General features: G+C 27.9%; 12 protein-coding genes across 12 annotated transcripts; 3 read left to right on the forward strand and 9 right to left on the reverse strand.

Moving 5' to 3' along the window:
* Window positions 1–223: 223 nt before the first annotated feature.
* On the reverse strand, window positions 224–1108 carry cand_032370 (phosphoglycerate mutase family protein; the record flags this gene model as incomplete). Its single annotated transcript, XM_067213463.1, has 1 exon — window positions 224–1108. The coding sequence occupies one exon, from the start codon at window positions 1106–1108 to the stop codon at window positions 224–226; it is 885 nt and encodes a 294-aa protein (XP_067066714.1).
* A 167-nt stretch (window positions 1109–1275) lies between these two features.
* Window positions 1276–6165, forward strand: cand_032380 (RNA family protein; the record flags this gene model as incomplete). The annotated part of the gene is made up of 1 exon (XM_067213464.1): window positions 1276–6165. The coding sequence occupies one exon, from the start codon at window positions 1276–1278 to the stop codon at window positions 6163–6165; it is 4890 nt and encodes a 1629-aa protein (XP_067066715.1).
* An 863-nt stretch (window positions 6166–7028) lies between these two features.
* cand_032390 (uncharacterized protein) lies at window positions 7029–7412 on the reverse strand (the record flags this gene model as incomplete). The annotated part of the gene is made up of 1 exon (XM_067213465.1): window positions 7029–7412. One exon carries the CDS (start codon window positions 7410–7412, stop codon window positions 7029–7031), a length of 384 nt encoding a protein of 127 aa, XP_067066716.1.
* A 174-nt stretch (window positions 7413–7586) lies between these two features.
* Window positions 7587–8387, reverse strand: cand_032400 (uncharacterized protein; the record flags this gene model as incomplete). The annotated part of the gene is made up of 1 exon (XM_067213466.1): window positions 7587–8387. The coding sequence occupies one exon, from the start codon at window positions 8385–8387 to the stop codon at window positions 7587–7589; it is 801 nt and encodes a 266-aa protein (XP_067066717.1).
* A 130-nt stretch (window positions 8388–8517) lies between these two features.
* cand_032410 (uncharacterized protein) lies at window positions 8518–9822 on the forward strand (the record flags this gene model as incomplete). The annotated part of the gene is made up of 1 exon (XM_067213467.1): window positions 8518–9822. One exon carries the CDS (start codon window positions 8518–8520, stop codon window positions 9820–9822), a length of 1305 nt encoding a protein of 434 aa, XP_067066718.1.
* Window positions 9823–11793: 1971 nt separating this feature from the next.
* Window positions 11794–12759, reverse strand: cand_032420 (uncharacterized protein; the record flags this gene model as incomplete). Its single annotated transcript, XM_067213468.1, has 1 exon — window positions 11794–12759. The coding sequence occupies one exon, from the start codon at window positions 12757–12759 to the stop codon at window positions 11794–11796; it is 966 nt and encodes a 321-aa protein (XP_067066719.1).
* Window positions 12760–13091: 332 nt separating this feature from the next.
* On the reverse strand, window positions 13092–13716 carry cand_032430 (uncharacterized protein; the record flags this gene model as incomplete). Its single annotated transcript, XM_067213469.1, has 4 exons — window positions 13092–13114; window positions 13178–13268; window positions 13305–13535; window positions 13600–13716. The coding sequence occupies 4 exons, from the start codon at window positions 13714–13716 to the stop codon at window positions 13092–13094; spliced, it is 462 nt and encodes a 153-aa protein (XP_067066720.1).
* A 74-nt stretch (window positions 13717–13790) lies between these two features.
* On the reverse strand, window positions 13791–15182 carry cand_032440 (uncharacterized protein; the record flags this gene model as incomplete). Its single annotated transcript, XM_067213470.1, has 1 exon — window positions 13791–15182. The coding sequence occupies one exon, from the start codon at window positions 15180–15182 to the stop codon at window positions 13791–13793; it is 1392 nt and encodes a 463-aa protein (XP_067066721.1).
* A 1349-nt stretch (window positions 15183–16531) lies between these two features.
* On the reverse strand, window positions 16532–18550 carry cand_032450 (zinc C3HC4 type domain-containing protein; the record flags this gene model as incomplete). The annotated part of the gene is made up of 1 exon (XM_067213471.1): window positions 16532–18550. The coding sequence occupies one exon, from the start codon at window positions 18548–18550 to the stop codon at window positions 16532–16534; it is 2019 nt and encodes a 672-aa protein (XP_067066722.1).
* Window positions 18551–18684: 134 nt separating this feature from the next.
* cand_032460 (uncharacterized protein) lies at window positions 18685–20256 on the reverse strand (the record flags this gene model as incomplete). Its single annotated transcript, XM_067213472.1, has 1 exon — window positions 18685–20256. One exon carries the CDS (start codon window positions 20254–20256, stop codon window positions 18685–18687), a length of 1572 nt encoding a protein of 523 aa, XP_067066723.1.
* A 284-nt stretch (window positions 20257–20540) lies between these two features.
* cand_032470 (uncharacterized protein) lies at window positions 20541–23150 on the forward strand (the record flags this gene model as incomplete). The annotated part of the gene is made up of 1 exon (XM_067213473.1): window positions 20541–23150. One exon carries the CDS (start codon window positions 20541–20543, stop codon window positions 23148–23150), a length of 2610 nt encoding a protein of 869 aa, XP_067066724.1.
* A 170-nt stretch (window positions 23151–23320) lies between these two features.
* On the reverse strand, window positions 23321–23926 carry cand_032480 (uncharacterized protein; the record flags this gene model as incomplete). The annotated part of the gene is made up of 1 exon (XM_067213474.1): window positions 23321–23926. The coding sequence occupies one exon, from the start codon at window positions 23924–23926 to the stop codon at window positions 23321–23323; it is 606 nt and encodes a 201-aa protein (XP_067066725.1).
* Window position 23927: the final 1 nt, after the last annotated feature.

The raw sequence follows: 23927 nt of genomic DNA on the forward strand, positions 1-23927 counted from the left end.
CCTTATATTCTTAGAATATATTAGAACCTACAGCCAGAACTGCATTGACCACAAAAAAATTGCATAAAGACATGCGCTGCAATCTGGACAAGCTCCGTCTCCTCGTGGGCCCACAAATATGGCGGTATAAATGGCGGTATGGTGGATATATTACATTAGCTATAGTATGCTACTAAAATTGGGTCCTAATATTCATATGTAATTTAATAAAATCTAATAAATATTAATTATGGGTTTGTAAATCAGGTGATAAGTGACCTGCATCGCCGAAACCATAACACACTACATTGCTCTCACTTGATATAGCCATGGATGTTATGCCACAATTTAAATGGCCAAGTCTCAGCCATCCATTTGTCGGGAATTGCAGTCCTTTGCAAAACATGTAACGAATTACATTCCCATGACATACAATAATATCAACCTTATTGTCATCTGTGTCCCTATTTGGCCTTACGAAATATGTTTGGAAAGCCTTGTTAATCCGAATACTATCCTCGGCAATCTCCTTGCTAGTGGGTTCATATCCAACTATTGGAGGATCAGGTGCAATAGGGACACCCTCAGCTAAATTAGAATCTTCAATTAGTTTAACTCCTGGAAAGTAATTTGAAATGATCTTAGCCGTCTCCTTTGCTCTTATTAAATTCGAATGGTAAATTGCATTAACTCTTCCACCAAATTGTTCCGCAAGTCTGATGCCTGTTAACTCAGCTTGTTTTCTCCCCTTTTCAGTTAAAACCATGTTATCTTCATCATCACTTTCTTTTTTGTAATGCCCATGCCTAACTAAAAGTATCTTGTGCCACCTCTTTGGCTCCTTGGTAAAATCTTTACTTTCTTTACTATCAAGGTCTGTAGACAATGTGTTCCAAGCTATATCCCAATTTGGATTCCATGGTATTATATCCTTAAGGTAATAACCATAATTTGACAAAATATATAAAGTAATACCACTTCCGAATGTTATAGATGATATACTAAAAAAAAGGAGTCTTAAGGCTTTGTTGTATCGAGGTATAGTTTTAAATGATGAAATAGAGAAGAATCTAGTGGTATCTGTTCTATAAAACAATGGTAATTTCCTAAATTGCTTAAATATTCTCATGACTAGGTATTATTGTAAACCAAAAAAGGACTGAAGTACCTGAATTATCAGCAAGATGAGTTGGCTAGTAACTAGAAAATCATGGCGGTAAATACATTTTTGGTATCGTGACAGTAGTGGTATAAATATGTAAAAACAAGTCTGAATATTACATCTTTATTTTATTAATGGAGTCACAGCTAAAAATATTGGCTACAGGTTTTGAAAATCATTGTTCCAATAGCTCAGAGTCACTTAAGGTATTAGATGTCACATTTAAAGCATTAATACCCCATTGGATATCGGATTATGGCAAAGAAACTGTGATAAAAATAATCATGGAACTTATTGACAATTGTGAGTATCATAAATATCCATTAGAATTTTCAGTATATCTTAAAGCTTTAAGTGGAATTTTTATTGTAGAAAATTCGTGCTGTATACCATTTAAAAAATTGATTGACTTCTGCCTTATTGTAGATTCTTCAATTCAGTTTGAAGCACTAAATTTGGTCTCTAACTTACTTAATCTAAGACCTTACTATCTTTTAGACATATTAGATATATGGACGGAGTCACTTATGGAAGTATACAATCAATCAGACTTGGAGAAGTCTAAGTCTTTAACTTATGTTTTAGCTTTTGTTATATCCCAATATAATAAAGATATTCCACAAGATGAGCTAATCATTTCCAAAATCTTTAAAGGTATTATAGATGGTCTTTCAAATATTTATAGAAAGGTGTTATATTCCCAATCAAATAAAGTTTTTGATATGGAGTTTGTATGTTATATACAAAAACTTCTTTTACCATTATTAATGCAGAGTAACCAAACTTTCCAGGATACATTCTATGATATTGTATCATCTTTTTTGGAGAGTTCTTTTGAAACCAATATAGAAATGGAAGGTTCTTTTGCGCTACTAACACTGTCCAACATGCTCTCATTTCTTCTTATGAAAGGGTTTCCAAAAAATAAAGAGAATTTCATGAAATGTCTACAAAGTGGAATTACTAATCCGAAAACAAATATTAGAAAGGCTTCAAGATTTGTTTTGTCTACTTTGGAAACTTATGAATGTAATAAGAATGGTACTGATGCACTTAATTCATTTATTTGTCTTCTCACAACTCTTGAAAACTACAATGTACATATTTTGAAGAGCAACTGGGAACACTTTTTATATCTAATTGAATTAGTGGATAATACACGCTTTTGGTGGATTTCGTGTATTATAAAAATTGGCTTTAATCATCAAAATTCTAGTGTAAGAAGATTTGTGATGTTTCAAACTATGAATATTATTACTCAAAGTAATTTGAAAGTCCCACTTTGGCTATCTAAAGATACTTTTTTTAATATTTACCTTGACTATATAATCGCATCTCTAGGTGGAAAAGTTAGCAAAAGCATTGAGGAACTATTTGTAGAATTCATAATTATTGTACTATCGATAAACAAAGAATGGATTATCGATTATTGGAAATTTATCAGTGAAAAAGTAACTTTGTTTACACCTTTAAGGATTTTTTTGCAACCTTTTACTATCAGCTTTGACAAACATATATCTAGTAATTTTTCAAACATATCTGAAGATCATATCATATCCATCAGAAGTTTTGATGAAGAATTATGTAACAACTCCATTGAAACAATCGACTTGTTTGAAAAAGCAAGTAATAAAAAATATCATCTAACTTTTACAAGTGGTTGTTGGAAATATATCTTAGATGTAGCATCAATAATTAACAGATTTACCCCTTTAATTTTGAGATTAGACTTGTACCGTCAGTGGGCTATTGTTAGTGTCTATTACCTAAAATCTCATTCTAAGGAAATCAACCAGAGTGATATAATCGATTTTATAGGTATATTTCCGGAGTATGCATTTCGGGATAAATTTATTTTAACTAACCTAAAGTGTCTCTTAATATATATGGGATTTTATAATATCAACTTTTTGAGCAATTTCCAAAAGGAGGAGACTGAATCATCTTTACTATGGCCTGAACTTATATGTAAAGGAATTGGTCTAGGTAGAGTGAAGAAAATCCTTGAAAATAAGACGGCCAATAACAATAGTTCACTAAGTAATATCGAACTTATTTCAGTGTACTACAATTTTGAATATTTAATAAAATCAGAAAATATATCGGAGTGGTTACTTATCAAGTTATCTGAAATTTCTTCTACAACAAAAAGTATAGAAGTTGATATAAATTATATATGGTTTAAGATCCACTTTTTATCTATAATAAAAGTGGATTATATGGGAGAATCAATGAAGAACTTATGGATTTGGTGTTTAAATTATATATGTGACACTTTCAAAGAAACAACTTGGCAAGAAAATATTCGTCCATTAATTACCTACTTGTTTGCACTTAAATGTCTTGTTCATCTTGCAATAAATATGACTGTACCAAAAGATTTTATTCTGAGGGTTTTCGAGATTCTTATAATGAAAATATCTTCAATAAGATGTTATGCTAATCTTCAACGTCAATGGGATAATATCAAGGAAAGTTCATCAACTGAAGGTTTGAAAATGAATCCCAAACTCTATGGTACCGATAAATTTGGAATAATACGTAATATGGTATCTACTAAAGGCTATCCAGATGCATTTTCTTGTTTATATAGTGATTTTCAACTTGTAAGAACTATTTATCCACTGCCAGTACAATATAGAGATTTGAGTGAATATTTTTTGGAGCTTAATTACCAGCTATTAAATATTTTGTGGTCCCAATATAGTTCAATGATAATGGATAGTTCAGTATTATCCTCTAATATACAAATAACTTTTTTGAATTCTCTAATAAACAAAACATATAATTTGACGGTATACCAATATTATCTGTGGCATTTGTTTGACACAATGGTACTTCCACTAATAAAATATATTTCTAATACCCAAGGAAAGGTTGGAGTAATTGAATATGCCTTCACTATTTTTGATTCAGTTCAACTTTGTCTCAAGGAATTTACCGACTTTGGACAATTCTTTAATGGAGCTGTTCCAATTTTGATAAAAATAATATCTTCTCTTATTTTAATGGATTTAGACTCTGAATTTACTTGTAACACTTTAAAAATTTTAATAGAATATACACATCTTGGTTCAAAAAATTTGGGAATGATGAGATCCTTTATATTTCCATTATTTAGGCTATTAAATGAACTTTTCAATCGATTGGAGAACCCTCAAAACAAGAAATGGTATAGATATTGTGTTGAAGTTATTTCAAATTTGCTATTATACAAAGAGTATGAGCTCACAGATGGGAATAATACTGTTGTGACGATGATACAAAAAATCCAAGATACTTGCTTTTGTTATTCGAATCAATATTCTAATTGTGAGATTTATGAAAGGTATCATGGATATATTAGATTTGTCACCATCACATTTTTATATCATTTTTTTAATTCTGTAAAAGAATCAGGATTGATTTGCAAGATTGATTTTGTCTGTAACTCGTTAAATAATTTAATGCAAGAGCTGAATATTATAGTTTCCAATTATGAAGGTAAATTCAGAGATGATATGCCGAATTCCACTAAATTATCCCCTTTACCGAACAGTGTTCAATATAGAATTTTGTTGAGAGGCTGGCAAACATTATGCTGTCTTTCTGATATATTGAAAGTATCTCAGATCCATTGGATATCTTCAGTTGTTTCTTTCTACATGAGACATTTAAAAATTTCATACTCTCCGGAAATTAGGCAGTATATTGAGTTATTTGGGTGCAAATTAATATATATATATCCTAAATTATGTCTTGAACCACTCTTAAGCAATTTGGCATCGGAATGTAACAATGTACAAGTATGCCATTCTCATCTTGTTATTTCTAGTTTTTATATTATAAACTATACTTATAATAAGTCTATTATTCAAGGTAATATACATGAAAAGATGCATATTGAGAAATTATCTAAACAGCTATTTGCTACTTTACTTAGTTATTCAATATGTAATTCTGCTTTACTGAGAACAATTGCATTGTACACCTTAGAGAAAGTTGCCAGTCAAATAGATAATAATGATAATATTTGTTCTGCCAGAGAACAAAGTAAATTAGAACAAACAAGTAATAATAGCTTTGTATACAACATTCTTAATGAAACACTTGGAAGCGCTATTTTGTCACATCTAAATAACTCAAAAGACCTGAAACGAATGCTGAAGAGTGTGACTCAAGTTTGGGATCACTGGAAACCTTTAACCCAGTGTTCACTAGACTACACTTTACCACCTAAAAATTGTTTGAAGTTCAGCGATTTGCAAATAGCTCAAGATGAATTTTGTCAAAATTCGAATTTAACAGAGTATAGTGCTTGGCTTGTGGATGGAGACTTACGTCCATCTTGGAGTTTATATTATTCAATTAGGCGAATAGTTGCAACTCAGATGACTTCTTCGTGGTGTATTACCACTAATCCAGATCGTTTAAGTACCTCTCAAGATAATCAGTTACCTGCAGAATATAAGGAATATATTGGGAATCTTAAAGATTACCAGTTAAAATTCGATCCAAATGATGAGAATTCACCTGAAATTCCTATGAAAAGAGAAAATTACAAAGAAAATAAAAGATCAGATTTGATAGTTATTGGAACCCTAATTGACAAGATTCCCAATCTTGCAGGTCTAACCAGAACTTGTGAAGTTTTTAAAGTTGGAAAATTACTTTTGAAAACTAGAAAAGTTTTGAATGATTCAATTTTCCGTCAAATATCTGTCACTGCTGAAAAGTGGTTGCCAATTGATGAGCTAAGAGAGTCCGATATATGCAAATATATACACTCAATGAGATTACAGGGTTACATCATAATTGCAGTTGAACAAACTGCCTCTAGCATCTTATTACCAGACTTTATCTTCCCAAAAAAATCAATTTTAATTTTGGGTAAAGAAAAGGAGGGGATACCGTGTGACATTATCTCCATGGTTGACAAATGTCTTGAAATTCCTCAATATGGACTAATTAGATCTCTTAATGTTCATGTTTCTGCCTCAATTTGTATATATGCCTACTCAAATCAGCATAATACTGCAAAATAATAAGTTCAAAATTTCATGCAAAATAGAAATATAATTAATAAATATTTTATTTTACCTTATAAATTTCTTTGCAACATAATTCTCTAAAATTACTAGTATGACCCTATATAATTAACTTAATTTCCATATAATCTTCACTAATAGTAATAGTGAAGATTTTGTGTAGCACTTATTAATATAACCCACTTCAGCTCATTTCTTGGAAACTTACTCCAGTATAGAGTATTACTAATAGATGAGAAACTATTTTCACGATTTAGTCCTACTTTGTATCTCGCCATATGTTTTATTGCCGGAATTACATTCTCCACGGATATTGAGTAGCTAACAGCTTTCATTAAATCTGTCCATTCTCACTATCTCCTATAAAAGCAGTCTGGTTAAAAGACAGTCCAAGGTCCTTTAAAATAATTTCACTTGCTATTTTCTTTGAAACATTATCTGAAATAATTTCTAATACAAAAGGTAACACTATAAGTACTTTGTAATTCAAAGATCTAACAAATGGTCCCAATTGGGATCTAAATAGTCTTATTATGGAATACTTCTCAATCATCAAAATATGGAAAAATCTATGTTCTTCTTCACTAGGTTTAGTTTTAAGTATATTGAGTAATTTAACTCCAAATTCAATCTTTACTCCTATTCTCATAAATTCATTTACTAATTCGCTATTGTGACTCTCAAATAAAGTACTGTAATGGTCTTCTATACCTATATGGAGGTAGTAAGTTAGTAATAAATAACTTACTATATTTGTCTTTGTAAAATCAGCTTTTCCAAACTTCTCAATACCCTTAATTAGTACTTTATCTTCACTGAAAATCAGTTTATCATTTACAATTGTGAAAGAATGTAGAAAGTTAATAATATTTATTGCTATTGTTATTATTAATCCATTTCTGATAAATTATATCATTAATCCTTTTAGTCCTAATAGTTATTGAACCATGAGAATAAACTCCTGAATACCCCCTAAAATTGCTTAAGATTGGGACATTTGAAAACAATTGTAGTGCGCTACATAAAGAACGTCCTATAGCAGGGAATACAGTTATTCCGAAAAGTTGAAGAGTTCTATACGTTACAGTATTCATATCAGACATATAACTATTATTTTGACTAATAAGAGTATTATCTAAGTCAGTTATTAAACATTGAAACGGACAATAATAATTCAAGTTTCGAATTTTTTCATTTCCTGCTAGATCTTGTATATCACTAGTTAAATTTAATAATATATTCATAGTGTATATTGCCTGACAAATATCAAAACAAAATAAAATCCCTAGTACAATAAATGAGTACATTATCTTCTACATTAAATCAATAGTTAAATAAACGAACTATATTCTTTTGCGCCAAAGTGTCACCTTGCCAATAGTTTAGATGTTTAAGCTTCTAATTTAAAAACTATCTAATCACTTATCCATATTTTGTGTAGTATATTTGTCAATATTAATTACTTCATTACATATACTCACCAGAGAACTAGATTTTTCAATAATTCCTTTAGATTCCAAAGCCTTTGTAAGATCTTGCCATTCCGTTTCAGTAATATAAATATATTTGCCTGAATCTGTGAATACTCCGTCAAGTAAATTCTGTTTTTCTAGTTCTTGTATTCTATTTATAGTGTCATCTATATTAATATTAAAATTGCTACTTAAATAATCCAATTGAATTACTTTTTTTGTTTTAATTAAATTTATAAAATTTGATAGTGATAATAACTCACTATTTAGGTCTTCATCCTCTGTATCTTGACCTGAATCCTCAATAACAATTCTTTTTTTCCACTTCTCATATTCTTGTTGCCTATTTCTTAGTAATATTTCTCTTTGCTTCAGTTCTTCTATAAGTTTTTCATCTTTTTTTTTTTTGTATAGTTCTTCTTTTATATTGCGCAGCATTTCTTTATTTCTAAGTAATTCCCTCCGAGATTCTCTTGCCCTTTTTGCATTTATTCTTTGTTTAATTATCATATCCTTCAATCGAATCTCCTTAGCTTTAGCTTTATCGAATACTAGGCTATTAGATTTCATTACTGGTTGAGAAGATACCATAGCTTTTTGGATCTCATCAAGTCTACTTTGATTATTTTGAAGCCATCTTAATAAAATATAAAATATAAATATAAATACTACAATTACAAAAAGAATATTAGACCAATCTTCGAGTTCCAAAGATTTTAAAATGGTAACTACTAATTTTTCACCCATTTCAAAGGTTTGGGACAGGTGTTTTTTAGGGCTCAAGTATATTTATAATGGCGGTTTTATGTGTGTGCACATAAGGTTACAAGTAAAGTGTAGCAGAAGGTCAACTAAAAAAGGACTTTAGTGATGTATAATGGAAAGTAGCTCTAAAATATCACATGTGAAGAGTATTTTGAGAACTGGATACAATGGATCCACTCATATATGGAAAAAGGAGATACTACTTAAGGGGATAGCTGTGGCTATATGCTGTATACTATGTTTAGTTGGTATTATTTATACATCTATTATCACGAGAATTCCAGAAAATAAAATTTCATTTTATATTTATATCACACTTTTTAGTTGCATTATAGATCTTTTACAAAGTAAAATAACAAGAGTTTTGTCTTCAGTCTCATTCTTTTTAAGTGTTTTGTTATTAGATTCAAACCCAGCAATAGTAGGTAAAATTCTGGACTTTTTTACTTTTGTTATAATTTGGGATGCTTTTAGCAGTAATGAATCGGAAAAACAGAGAAATAATGCAATATTGAATGCAGATAGACTTTTACTACCATTAGTTAAGCAGTACCATGAGGAAATAGTGGCTGTATATCAAAATTTAAATCTGAATTATAAAGCAGTTGAATATAGAGTATATACGAGTGGAATATATATTTCTAAGTGTTTAATAATGTCATTTATTTGTATTATTTTAGTGGTTCAAAAACTTCTGCAGATAGCTCCAATTCATAATAGTGGTGAATATAGCATAAATATAAGCATTCTTATTTATGAGGGATTGAATAAAAGACACATAATTTTTGGAGTACAATTACTAATTATATTTATTTACATGATTGTACAGTACATATATAAATATTACGAATATGAAGAGCATTTAAATGATGATAGTTTGAAAGAATCAGGTATATCAGAATGGTGGTATGCTGAATCAATAACAAGTAAAAAGCCGTATTTTAATATATTAAGTGAAGGATATACTAAAGATAATAATAAAAAGTACAGCTTACATATAGAAGAAGTGCTATACTTTTTTTTTTTGTTCTTGTTTGGCCTCATAAGCCAAAAAAGTTATGACCTAGATTTTATGTTATATCTAGACACTACAAATTTGGCTATACCATGTATTTTATGTATATTAGCACCATTAGTTGGTGGAATATTGGAACTTGTTCGTAATGACAGTTGGAAGATGATGATTCTGTTAGCTTTCTGCTTTTTCCAGTTAGGTTACTGGGGATATGAGATACATCCTTTTTGGATTTTTATTGTACTGTACTTCTTTTTGATAAACTTGTCACACCTGGCTATTTTGAAGAATTCGGAAAACTCAAAGTTTTGTAAAAGTTTTCCAGTGACATTCTATGCTCTGTGCAAGACATTGATATCTCTTGGAGGCCATTTTGGGACTTTTTTGTTTACCACCAGTTGATATTTAAAACATATATTTACTTAGATTATCTTATAATTTAAAAGAATATATATTTTTTGCTTTTAAAAGAATAATATAATTAGTTTTTCTTTAATCTGATTTTCTTTAGTTAATTATATATATATTTAAAATAAACTTAAGTAGTTAGAACAAATATTAAGTATCAAATCACGAGTTTAAGTACTGTATATTTAGTAGTAACTTTTTTACAATAATTGTGTTACTTTGGGTAAAATAAAATATAGTGAAGATATATACTAGAAGCATACTGCTGATAGTAATGTGTATAAAGAATAAATTAAGTGGGTGATTAATATAATTATCTATAATTCTATTAATAAAATATAGGATTTTGTTATAAGTATTATCTTTTTAATAGTTTTATGCGGAAATATGTATTGCAAATAAACTTGATATATTTTTAAACACAAGCACTTATATACAAATTTAAAGATCCAAATTCAATAAACTGAATTTATATATATCACATAATTTTTAATGTTTGCATTAAATCTTCAAATTGCCTAGAGTAAGAATTTTTGATATATTAGCAGACAACTTAATATATTAAGCAGATTTAAACTATTTCTAGGCTAAGAAATATCTGCAAATTTAGGTCTTGTTAAACAAACCAAAAAAAGGGTTTATTATAATTCATGTATGATAAGAGTGTTGTTCTATTACCTTAGGTTAGTTTAACACGAGTATAAATATATAAATATATTTAAAATAGTGCAAATTACTTTTTTGTGAATAGTACATTAATAATTCTTATGTTTACATACATTATAAAAAGTGATACGACAGCTCAAAAGGTAACTTTATTCCTCAATAATATCCAGTATAACTTATTAATTAGTACTGAGAAAGTTAAAAATCTACTTGTATACATTAGAAAAAATAGATTTCCGTCATTATTGCTATTAGAGCATTTCACTATTTAAGATACTCGTAAAACCATTTATTTGAAAATTTTAGTCGATAAATTATCAAAAGAATAATATAAGACCTAATTAATAATCCATTATTTAGCTTTGCTAATTAAGGAAAAAAGAATACCCTAGTGTTAAAACTTGAAATTATCAACTTAATCTCTAAAATTTCAATATATTTTGTGATTATATCCAAATTCATAGAGTTAAATGTCTCATACTAATCATTTATATAAAATGAAATATATATGAACTAGAAAAAGTTTACTATATTGGCTCTTAAAGTAGATGAAAAGAATATGAATCACAATAAATTAATAATCCAGTGAATTCAATTAATTTTATTTAGAACACTCCAGATTTTAAAGATAATTTGGAAAGCTGCATACTTAATTTACTTCCAATCATATGTTTATAATTACATGAATCTAGTAATCAGAACATATCTCAACAAAACTCAGACTACAAATTAGTTCACAAAAAACATATTAAATACTTTGCATGTCAAATATATTCTGAAATTCTTGCAATATTAGAAATATTTAGTGAATAAATGTACTCTTTATATACAAAAGCATTTGAAGTATAATGACTATTTGGCTCGTTTCAATTTCAAGAATTTTAAAGCTGGTATATTTAAGTATATTAAAACTATATACTTTTAGGTATCTTGCAATAAGAATTATATTACAAACTTACTTTGCTGTTGACAAGCTATTAATATTTTAAAGAAATCTTTTAAGATGTTTAATAAAGCTATATAAGGACTTGAGAAGTACAAGCTAAAAAAGTCATTTATATGTGGGCTTGCAATCAGTTAATTAAAGAAGTTGTTCAAATCTATGTTCTCACGCGGATTATTCTTATATAACCCACTTATTTTTCTAATCTTCTCCCAATTTATAACCATATATATCAATTTACATTACCAAAAGTTCCATAATTACTTAAGTATTAATGTAATCTTAGTTGCTGTAAACATTTCTCAATATAGTTGTTTTAAAAAGTTTTTTTTGTCATTAATATCCTTTCATATGCTTTATTTTGTTTTATTATAAATCCAAATTACTTGAATAAGGATAATTAGCATTGTTAATGTTAGCCAGGATCCCAAAAAAAAAAAAAAGTATATTGCAACAAGGTTTTTACTACCAAGAGGTGAGACTGTCTCAATTCCAATCCTTTTTTCTGCGTTAAAGTGTTCTGCTGGCCAATAATTTTTTGTCATATTAAATACATATTTTCCAGCACTCAGTCCTTCCATAATTTGTCCCCATACCATCTTAAAATTTGGTAACCATGCACTATGCATCCATATTCTATAATGAGGATCAGTTGTATTTATCCAAAAACTTTTATTATATGGTATAGCAAATAGTGTAAAGTCATTATTAATAGAAATATCTCCTATTTGAAGTGATATGGATTCATTTCCACTATCAAAATTAGATATAGTAAATTCATCATTGTAGAGGCTCAGAGAGGTTAATCCACATGGATTTAAAATAGTTTCACCATAAATATTTATAGTTGAGTTCTCCATATCAGTATCAATATAATTATCAAGTGTGTCTCCACGAATATTTTTTAAGTAGTTGATTGTAGTTGCAGGTCCACATGAGAATCCCGGATATATTTCTGGAGGCCTACTCTGTACATAAGAGCGAAAATTTTGATAAAAATTTGAAAAGTAGATGTTTACATTTACTGGTCCTGGTAAGTCCCTAGGTATATTCAAAACAAAGCTATTCGTTAAATTAGTAATGGGATCAGATATGACCTCATAATATAATGGATTTCTGTAGTAAACTAGGAAAAATGAAGCAATTATAAAGTTCAAAATTGCACCAATTCCAAATAGGATACACGCTAATCTTGGGTCATATAGTAACTGGCCAGGTTTCCAAATTTTCATATCCTGCTGTATCATAGAATCAAGGATATTATCAACTTTATATTGACCATGGCGTAGTTTGATTAATATCTTTGACTTGACTAACTTCATATGAGCATCTGTCGTTATATACAGATATTTGTACCAATGTTAAAATTACAATTATCTTCTCATATATAATGGTATCATATAAAAATAATATTATATATATGTCACAGATATATACTAATAATTAGTATAACTTACAACTTTTATTTTCTCTTTTCTTTTTTTTTCTAAATACCTCTCGAATACCTGCCTGCCTTCGACCCCTCATATTGATAAAGTTTATAGGTGCCGGTTTAATGAGTTCATATTCTGCACTAACCAATTCCAAGATAGGTATATAATGTAAATAAAATATTGACAAAATTATACTTACTCCCAAATATCCAAGATTAATATCATGTTAATCTTGCAAGGTTCACTTAATAGAAAAATATAGTATTATTAATAATAGTACTGGATACAAAATATTGTCTTTACCTACCTTTATAGCTCAACTTAAATTTCACAATTTCAACCAGGCTAATTTTTAAAGAGTCTTGACAAGTCAAAAGTAGTAAATATACTACTTTATACTAGAAGTGGACTAGTGTGTATAAAGTCACCCATACAAGTATAAATGTTACTAGGCAAGATGCTGTATTTTCAATAACCACTTCTGTAGGGTCTAGTATCCTTTCTGGAATATCCAAATAATTGATATAAATGAGTCCAATGAATATCAAGCACAGTAAAGATGAAGTAAATACTCCAATACCTTTGGCTCCAGTCAGACCAAATATAGTACCAATGACAAATGCACTTATTTGCAACAACCAGTAGATGATCAATGAAACTTCATCCTGATATAAGGATATATGTTGTAATTCAAATATATATGAATAATCAGAGATATATTCAGCTTACCTTTGTCCAATCCTCAGTAGGATCTGCTTTTAAAGCTTTCAATAACAAAGCTACTCTCTTATTTTGGATGTTTTTCTGAGGTATAGACTCAGAATTAGTTGTCTTTTTTTTAACCATAACTACTGTTAGATTTACAAAATTCTTTAGATTAATGCAGCTTTTGTAAATTGTTACTGGAAATTCTTTCTTTACTACTTTAGCGCCCCAACTTGCTCTTTCAATATAGTTATACAGTGGTTATTTACTAACCATGATATTATAGATGTAACTAATACTTGCACATTTCTTTTGGGGGGAATCAGTAAGTATTTATTATTGTTATATGCAGTGTCAATATAATGGTCAAACTTAGTTATATAAGGATATTTTAAACAAAATTGAACTAATTTTTTTTTTATAATCGAAAGTTCATCTCCATTGCAAAAAAATGAGCAGATCACAATTAATGGACAACATGACTTCCAATCAATGTTTGAATTAAACTCTTTACTGAAAGCCTCTATTTTGTGTTGGATATTAGAGTTTACTAACACATACTTCTTTCTATAATCAATTTTATCGATAAATCTTGCAATGCCATTGTGAACAAGATGATAGCAGCAGCGTAATACACTTGAAAGTGGCTCTAATAGCTCATTTGACATTTCCTTTATTGAAAGATGAGGATCTGAAATTTCTATTATTAATTCGAGAAGTTTACTTGTGTCATGAGTGTTGCATATTTTATGATAATCAACCGATAATGATGTTTTGTTCCAGTTATATTCTAATGGAATAAATTTACTTTTTAAATTTAACATGCCACTTCGTATAAATCCATTATTTAGTGAAAAAATAAAACTTTTGTAGTCGTAGTTGAGACTTTTATACAATTTTACAAACTGCTGAGCTAAAATACTTTTATTTTCTATATTACTCATTAAGCAATTACCATCTTTATTTGGACTCTTTTCTGTTGCGATGATTTTCAGGCTTAAGCCTTCCATGTTGGGAATTTGCTGAGCTTCTAGATTAAACTTTTCCTTATCTTCAAAATATTCAAATATAATATAATTCATCACTTCAACCTCACTTGAAAGCATTCCAATGCTTGCTTCAGCATTAATTAAAGTATATGTTAGTGACCTCATAAGTTCTTCTACGACTTGAAAGTCAAAGTGACTAGTTGCATTCAGAACTAGGCATATTGAAAAATTTTCAATAAAAGATTTTTGCGAATTTTTATATTGAGATACATAATTATTAATACTTTCTTGTCGTAGAGTGTTATTTTTATTTCCACAATTACCATAAACACCAATGACTTCAAATGGGGAGGAACATGGGAAAAACATAAATCTATAGCAATTTGAATTTGTCTCAATCACTAAATCTGATAATTTATCCCACAGAAAAGCTTCTGAAGGGAGGATTAAGTGAGCTAACTTTGAACTTTCAATTCCAAAGCATAACCACGATGGAAATGTTGCACAATAATGTGGTAGAATCTCGCATGAATCTGATGGAAAGTGAAAAACTATTTCAGGTTCTTGTGATGACCACTTAACTGTTAAAATAATGCCAACAATCCCACTTTCACTCATACAAAACCGATCGAAGTTACTCTATAAATTGTATAACATAGATTCTTGAAGTATTAAACTAGTTAAATTTTACTCTTTAAATTTGACTTTTTTTCCGCTAAAATTTTTTAGGAATGCTGCTTTATTATTATTACTATGATCTTTTGTACTTTTACATTTACAGAAAGTTTAAAGATACAATTTCATGATTATTTATAAATTAGGCTACATAGACACCTTAATATTACGCAACTCTAGCTAAATATCTATTTTCTTATTTAGTTTATAGTTTTATCCTTATAGGTTACTCAATATTGTATTGCAGATAAGATATATAATTTTAGTTTCAAATTGTTTACTATCTATCAGGTTTAAATGTACTTTTTTGTGGGTATAGATCTAATACAGGTATTGATATATACTACATGTATACGAAAGTATCTACTCTTATAAATATGGGAGATAGTGAATAACTTATTTCAAAACAAAATTGGAAATTTAAACATTTAAAAGTTTGTTTGAAGAAGTTATATTAAATAATTTCTAAAGAGACCATTTCTTTGTAGAACTACAGTACTAATTTAGGCCAATTTTAGTAAGAAAGTATTTAAATATAAAAATATAATATTAAAACTAATCTTTATAAAAAATAATGTTAAAAGTAGTTGATCTATCTTAATTTATGTTTTATAAAGAATTTTTATTAGTAGTTTTATAAAATATAGTAAAGGCACACTAAAGTTAAATGACCTGTAATAAAATCAGTATAAGGATTTTTTCATTACTTAAGTAAAATTAATTATGAATTTATATAAATTAAAATAATTGTTCATTATTTAGGAACTTAATTATTATTATCTTTTTTTTTTTTTATTCCTTTGCTCACTTTTTTCACTGAAAAACAACATACCGGAAAATTAAGGGGCTAAGTCAAGTTATTACCGATATAAATTAGCAGAAGTATAAATTTTAGCAAAGTAGAGAATATTTAAAAGATATTTAAAAGTCAATAATGGATAAATGTATACCAACTATTTATAATTATATACCTAGTTTGAAATATAGTAATGCAAAAACTACAGGAATTTCAATTATAGCATTTTTTGACACAGTCCAAGTCATCTTAAATGAAACTGGTACCTTTGGTGCAATATTATATCTATCTATCGATGATACAGAGGTTATAGTAGAATCTAATATACTATTAGGAAATCGTGAAAATGAGATGTTACATCTTTATGGGAGAATCCTATTACGAAAACTGAAAGAAATAGGTTTTAAACAAAAAAAATTAATCCTCTTTTCTTCTGTAAAAGATCACAATCCAGATCATCTAAGAGATATTGTAGGACATATTGGTATTGAACTCACTAATCTGATTCAAAAGGTGGAATAGAACTTCTACATGTTGGGCATTCTAATTTAATAGTCATCCACTGTTTAAGACACTTCTGATGAAACACATGATCACATGGAGTACAAACAGCGCAAAGTTCATCTTCATTATTGTTAAGTACTGTAATATTTGTCATACATATAACACAATGTTTTTTAAAGATTCTTTTTTGTTTACTGCATTCTGCAAGTTCAATATCTCCAAGTAAATTGGAAGTTTGATTGTTATTATTTGTAGTTATATCTTCATTATTAGAAACCGAATTATTAATAAGATCTATTTCTTCTTTATATTCTGAGTACTGTTCTTCTTCACTTCCTAAATGATCGATATTTTTAATTCTAAAGTAGTTGTAAGGTTTTGGTCTTAGAATCTTTGGTATTAAGCACTTTCGTCCAAACCAATGTTGTAAAAAGAACATTGCCATTTGAGTAAATAATATAATAAAAATCTGGAGGGCTAGTGAAGGTATATTCTTGAGTGAAATTGGAATATTACTTAAATATTGTTGTATTATTGGTGTATCAAAAATTGAGTGTTTATATCCCCATATATAGATCGGAATAAATGACTTCCCAATTATACAAGAGAAAACATATTGTGGATGAAGAGGGAGTGAATTAGAATTAGATGATGAATTAAGACCTTGTATTATATCATAGAAAATCTGAGGGATAAAAAAGAAAAATAGAAAGGAGTAAAGATGATAAGGAATTGACTTAATAATGTTATACTTAGTATAACTAGTTGGATCATAGTTCCCAGAATCACAAATTCTAAATAAACCAATGAAAAGAATAATACATGAGAGTAAAGAAAAATAAAGTTTTTGAGAGAACTGAGAAATTAGTGATGTTATATCTGTATTATCTGTATTCCCAAGATAATTATTCCTCCATATCCATAAAATATATCTTGCTTGTACAAGTGTAATATGTATCCATTTAAAGATAATCATCAAAACAAATGATGAAACCAGTAGAGATGAGGCTGATAAGGTACAATAAAATAGGAAGAAGCACTCAAAACAATCTAAAACCATCTGCAATATCAAACCACTTAAACAAACTTCACTAATTAATCCACCAAATAAGGAGCTTGTATAAACAATCTGAACAATACCTCCACGAATTTCCAATAATACCTTTAAATTATACATAAAAGAAAAGTGTACAATATTGAATCTGAAATTCCCCATTGAGAATGGTTCCCCAGTTATTACTATTTCAAGATTACATTTTGGTGAATATATTCTATAATCACTATGTTCAGATAATACTTTAGATTTATAAGATATCCCTCTAAAGCTTGAATTATTTTTATTTTTTATTGGGAAAATAACACTTATTAATTGGTCTTGTGTCTCAATATTAGTGTATATTGGACAATTTATATTATTTTTCAGTTCCATTGATATTTGAAATGGATATTCAATTGTTCCAACTAAGTTATGAGTCACGTTATCTGATGAAATTGATCCTTCAAGATTCCAATATACTTCTCTATCTTTATATTGCCAAAATATCTTCAGTGAAAGCCAAGCACTGGATGATTTATAATCTGATTTACTCCAATCAAATTGCCATTTTGCAGGACCCCTTACAGGTAGCTCTCCATTCGTCAAAGATTGGAAATCAGTACTTATAGTAGAATTAGGAGATAAAGAAAAGTATTCATTAACTGCGTATTTTATATTATTAGAAATAAATTCTTCTAAATAATTATTTGTAATATGGGATAATCTGAATTCACCAAAATAAGGAAGAGAAGAAGAATAAGTATTACTATTAATTGCAGATTTATATTGTTCAAAGCTATTTTCAATATTCATGGCCAGGATAATAAGGCATAATATAAATACAAATACAAAAGTGCTCCTTCTATATCTCTCTGGGGGTAAACTTGTTATTACAAGTCCAGTTGCACTATTTTCCTGATTATCTTCAAAATTTTGGTCAATTTGGCTGTTCCCTAAGGTATTTTCAATAGCCATTTTTCTAAATTTATTAGTTTCAATTGGAGTTTAGCCCAATCATACTTTAAATACTAAGAAAAATTGATAATTTAATATATATAAAATTATTAATAAAAAAGGTAGAAAAAAATTAGAATTTTTTTTTTAAATTCTTAATCCCACAATTTGATGGTGCCATCCCAGCCACACGTGGCAACGCGTGACGGCAAAATTGGATGCCATTGACAACCTATGCAAATACCATCATGAGCTTGAATAATACGATAATTTTTTGTATTATTCCAATCCCAAAAATAAATTTTTCCTTTAATATCACCTGAAGCAAGAAATTGTCCATCTGGACTAATATCACATTGAATAGCATATCCAGAGTTATTAAGCCCTGTAAATTTCTTTTTATTTAGGCGAAATCTAGAATGAGCTTCATATACAACTATTTGATTATCCATACTCTGACAAGCCATAAATTGCTTAGTTGGGTGTAATGTTACGTATGGCATTGATTGCATAGATGTATCTGCAATATGCTTAACTACTATTGGAATTCCATAGTCCCATATAAACATTTTCTTATCATCAGAAGTTGTAACTAATTTCTTTCCATTTTCACAAAATGTTACTGTATTTACAGCTCCCATATGTTCATTATATTCTTGAACTATATTACCACTTCTACTATCAAATTGAACTGCTTTCTTATTACTACATCCAACAATGAAACTTGTCTCATCATTAGGATGTACAGCAATGCAATATGGAACCTTCTTATTTGTAAATCTTCCCTTTATTTTTCCATATTCAATATCCCATAGAAGTGTCTGCTTATCATAGCTGCAACTATAAAAATCAGTACAAATTCCTTCAGAGTTAGAAATAAATTGGATATCTCTTACAGCCTTTTCATGCCCACTATATAAATACATACATTTATTATTATTTTTAGTTATATCCCATATCCTTATTGTGCTATCCAAACTAGCTGATAATAACATATGACCTGTCTTCGGTATAAAACGGATAGTCTGAACTCCCATTGTATGACCTATAAGCGTAGAATGTAATTTCTTTGGTATGTAACAACTAGAGTCTGGGTGTCGTGATTTATTGAGATTTGATGGACATGTTAGCCATGTTCTACCTTGGTAATCAAATCTCGACTTTCCAAGAAATTTACTTGAGGATACCTTTTTATTAATTTCAGTATCAATATCTACATAGCTTATATCTGCTTTTTGTTCCTCATTATTCGTATTATTTGGAGTGCTGGATATACTAGATAATTTCAATTCCATTTTATTATTTTCAGTTTTACCCAGATCTATTTGTAATTCATTTACAATATCTTCAGTATTATCAAGAGGATTAAACTTCCAGGGACCGATATATTCTCCATTTATATTCACTTTTGATTTTGTCTTTCTTTTTTTTGCACTTGTATTTTCCAATTGGTCTTGGTTATTATTTAGTTTTGGCTCATTAGAATCTTTTATTTTGTTATTTAAATTATTTATATCATATTTATAGCTATCATTTAATTCCTTGAGTTGATTATGGTAATTAATATTAAACAATGAAGGAGATATATGTAAAAATTGGATTTTTTCCTTGCTTATATCAACACTTTGTGGTTTATTAGCTATAGAAATTTCTTCTATATCTGGGGCAGAGTTTATACTCAAAACATAACTCAAAGATTCATTTGAGGTAGGATTAGATTCTGTCATAATAGTAGAATCTCTTTTTTTCCTAATGACTATATAAAAAAAAAGCTCAAAAGATGCTGACTATAATTAGGCGCCAATATAATGCTTGCTAATTTTTCTCTACACCACACAATAGTGAAATGGATACTTTCTAAGAAGTAGAAAAGTTCTAACTGATAACTAATTTATCATTAATAAAGGCAATATAAGGGGTATATAGTTATTTATAAGTATATAAATTGGATAGTATAGCTTTATTCTTAAACTTTGGATGTTTGATATAATATTAGACTTGAAGTATAATCATGCATAAGTTAAATGGTGAGGATGGAAATATTGATGACAAAAGAGAAGATAATATTGAGGAACAACGTCCAATAGATGGATATAAGGATATATCTGATAGTATCAATTTTGCTACTATAGGGTTAGATACTAATAAAAGGTATAACACAGCTATATACTCGGATGATACATTAAAAACTGAAAAAAATAATATAAAGCTTGGAAATATTATAACTAACAGTAATACATTATTAGATAGAAGCGAAAATGATGAATATAAAGATAATGATAGTAAATTTATAGAGAATGGAGTTAGTGGTGAATATAATACTGAACTAGGAATTGGAGATATACCGTTAATAAGGAATACAACACATACAAAAAATACTTTATCTAAATATAACAATATGATGGTGAAAAATGACTACTTGAATAATGAAGCTAAGGTTAAAGTGATAGATGAACTAAAAACTATTAAAAAAGGACCTGATGATATCAGTGGATATGAAACAAATAATGAATTATTTAATAGCAAAATAAAAAGTTCAAGTAGTAAAATGATTGTGAAAGGAGAATTATATAAGATAGATAATGATGAATTTGAAGAATTGCAAGAAATGGATTTACACAAAACAGATACAATAATAGATGCTAAAAGAGCTGAACGTTTAAATCAAAAGAAAGGAAATACGTATATTCTTGACGACTTGTATATAAATAAAGATAAAGATTCAAGTAAAAGTAATAATGTTGAATTAGAAACTAGTATATTAGGAAATAATAGTAAGGAATTAAAAAATGAAATGATTAAGAAGAGTATGGATGGCAACATATTTGTAGATAATCATTCAATGAAAATAATGGACTCAAGTTCAAAGTCTCTTGAAAAATTAGTAGTTAATAGGATAGGTGAAAGTGATTGTTTAAGTTTTAGTAAGGATTATAATGTGAAAAATAAAGAAGCAGTAAAATGTAGAAATGCTAATATAGAGTCTCAGAGATCTAGTAATTGGAAAGATAACTTCGAGAACAATAAATCTGATATGCATGGGTTTCAAAAAAAATTTGGACAAAGAAATAAGGATAAACCAGAGAACAAAAACGATAATTTTAATGAAATAAGAAATATAATATTATCAGAGAATACTTTACAAAAAAAAGGATTAAAGATATGTAATGGTTCACTATATATGGATGATCTATATCAAGAACTTTTAATTAAGACAGAATCTCGTATTGCTAAACAAGTAGTATATAGTGACTTGGGTGAAGATATTGAGGAAAATAATTCACAAAATACTCTTTTCTCAGAAAAACAAATAATTAATATTTCAGACAAAGATGATGTACCATTCAATCATAAGATAATGAAATTTAGTGTAGAAAATATGCCAAAAAATGTAAACTGGGATGATATAACTTCCTTAGCTTATAATGAAGATTACTTGAGTGACCATAAATATCAATTATATATTGAATTGAATGTTAATGAGAATAACTCAGGGAAGTTCTATAAAGAATCTAAAAGTAATGAATTGAAAGGTACCGAATTAATAGCTATTGATCCAAGTAAAATATCTACGATTATTTATAAAAGATACAACATGGAAGATTCACTAAAGATTTTAAAGAAAGAACTTGAGATAATTAGTGACATTATAGAGGAAGACCTAGAAGATTCAATAATAAATCAACAAACTAATTTAGACAGAAATTATGAATCACTATCCAAAATAAATATTCAAGATTTCACTCTAATTAAAAATATACTTAGATCCAACAGACATGATAAGAACTTTAAGAAATTGACATTTAAAAAAAATCTTAAATATCAGTTAGATAGTGTTATTATTTCAACTGAAGCATATAAATCACTTAAATCAAGAATTGAACATATTGAGAATATTTCTAATTTAGATTCTAATTTTAACTTGAAAAATTTAATTATAACTGAAAAATCACTTTTATCTAGAGTAAAAGAGCTCCAAAAAATGATATCTTATATACCAGATGAGGATAATCAACTAAGTGATAAAGAATTAATAAAAAAGAATGATAGCTCAGTAAGAAATCAACATTCAGATAACTTAAAATATATTGGGAGAAATAATAAAATATTAAATATCAATATTGCTATGGCTAATAGCTTATTGGATAGTTTTACAATTAGTCATACAAGAAAATTGGATTTAAAAAAAATGGAAAATCTTGTGAAATCCAGAATGTCTGTAGCTGTTTCTTCATCAAACAGAATTAATACATCCATTAATACTAAAAATGATAATTGTAATGTTAATACTATATCAAATACAAATATAAATGATCCGAATGTAGAAACTTTGGATAATAAACAAATGGATGAAATCCTTGCTGAACTTAATATAAATTTACATGATAAAGAGTCTCCTGTTTTGTTTAATATAAAAGATATCATTAATAATGTTCAATTGAAGGAAGAATTTCTTAAAAGCTATTTGAAAGGCCTAAATAGTATGAATAATTGGATGCAATTATATAATAATAATGTTGAAACTTTACATATTTGTTTAAATACACTAAGTAAATTAAATAATATAATTGAACAAGGTTTACAAAATATAATTTCATTAAATAATAGTGAAATTGAATAGTAAATATTAACAAGCTTATATTTTGTTATAATTATTAGTCACTTTAGTTTTTATTTTAATATTATATACGAAAATTCCTAAATAGTTTAATGTTATCCTAAATCTTAGTAAAATTCCAATTATATTCTTATTCTAAATATAAAAATGTGATTGTTAATAATTAAATCTGATCATAGCATACTGTACTTCCCTTCAAATGGAATATATGATTTTATACATTCTTGTTTATTATTGCTGTCTAAATATAAGTTTTCTATATCACTTTGTGGTTTAAATTCTTCATCAACTAAATTTTCATTAGATTGATTAATATGTTGTACTAATTCATCATCATAATCAAAATAATAAAGTCCCAATGAAGATAAGTTATATATATAATCTGCAAACAAAAAGTATATTTCAATGGATAAAAGTGCACAACAGCAACTGGTAATAACTGCACAAATATTTATAATATTATAAATATCAGAAAATTCAAAGTATGATAAACGGATATAACGTAAGTGCACTAAACAACTTAAGCAACTAATAACTGAGTAAATAAGATATAATATTGGTATAGTATTCAATACAGTAGCTAGACCAAATATTGCCATGCAAGTTATTTCTATCACTCCAATAGTTAATTTATTTTCATTAACAATATTAAATATCCCAAATATTGTATGGATTGATATTAAGTAGTATATATATTTTTTGAAATGTTCCACTTCACCTCTATTGTTAAAAACTAATTCTTCTTCTATTGGATAAAATAAACTAGACCATTGCATCATA

This window comes from Cryptosporidium andersoni (genome assembly GCF_001865355.1).
Source record: "Cryptosporidium andersoni isolate 30847 chromosome Unknown contig_1, whole genome shotgun sequence".
Taxonomy (NCBI): Eukaryota; Apicomplexa; class Conoidasida; order Eucoccidiorida; family Cryptosporidiidae; genus Cryptosporidium; species Cryptosporidium andersoni.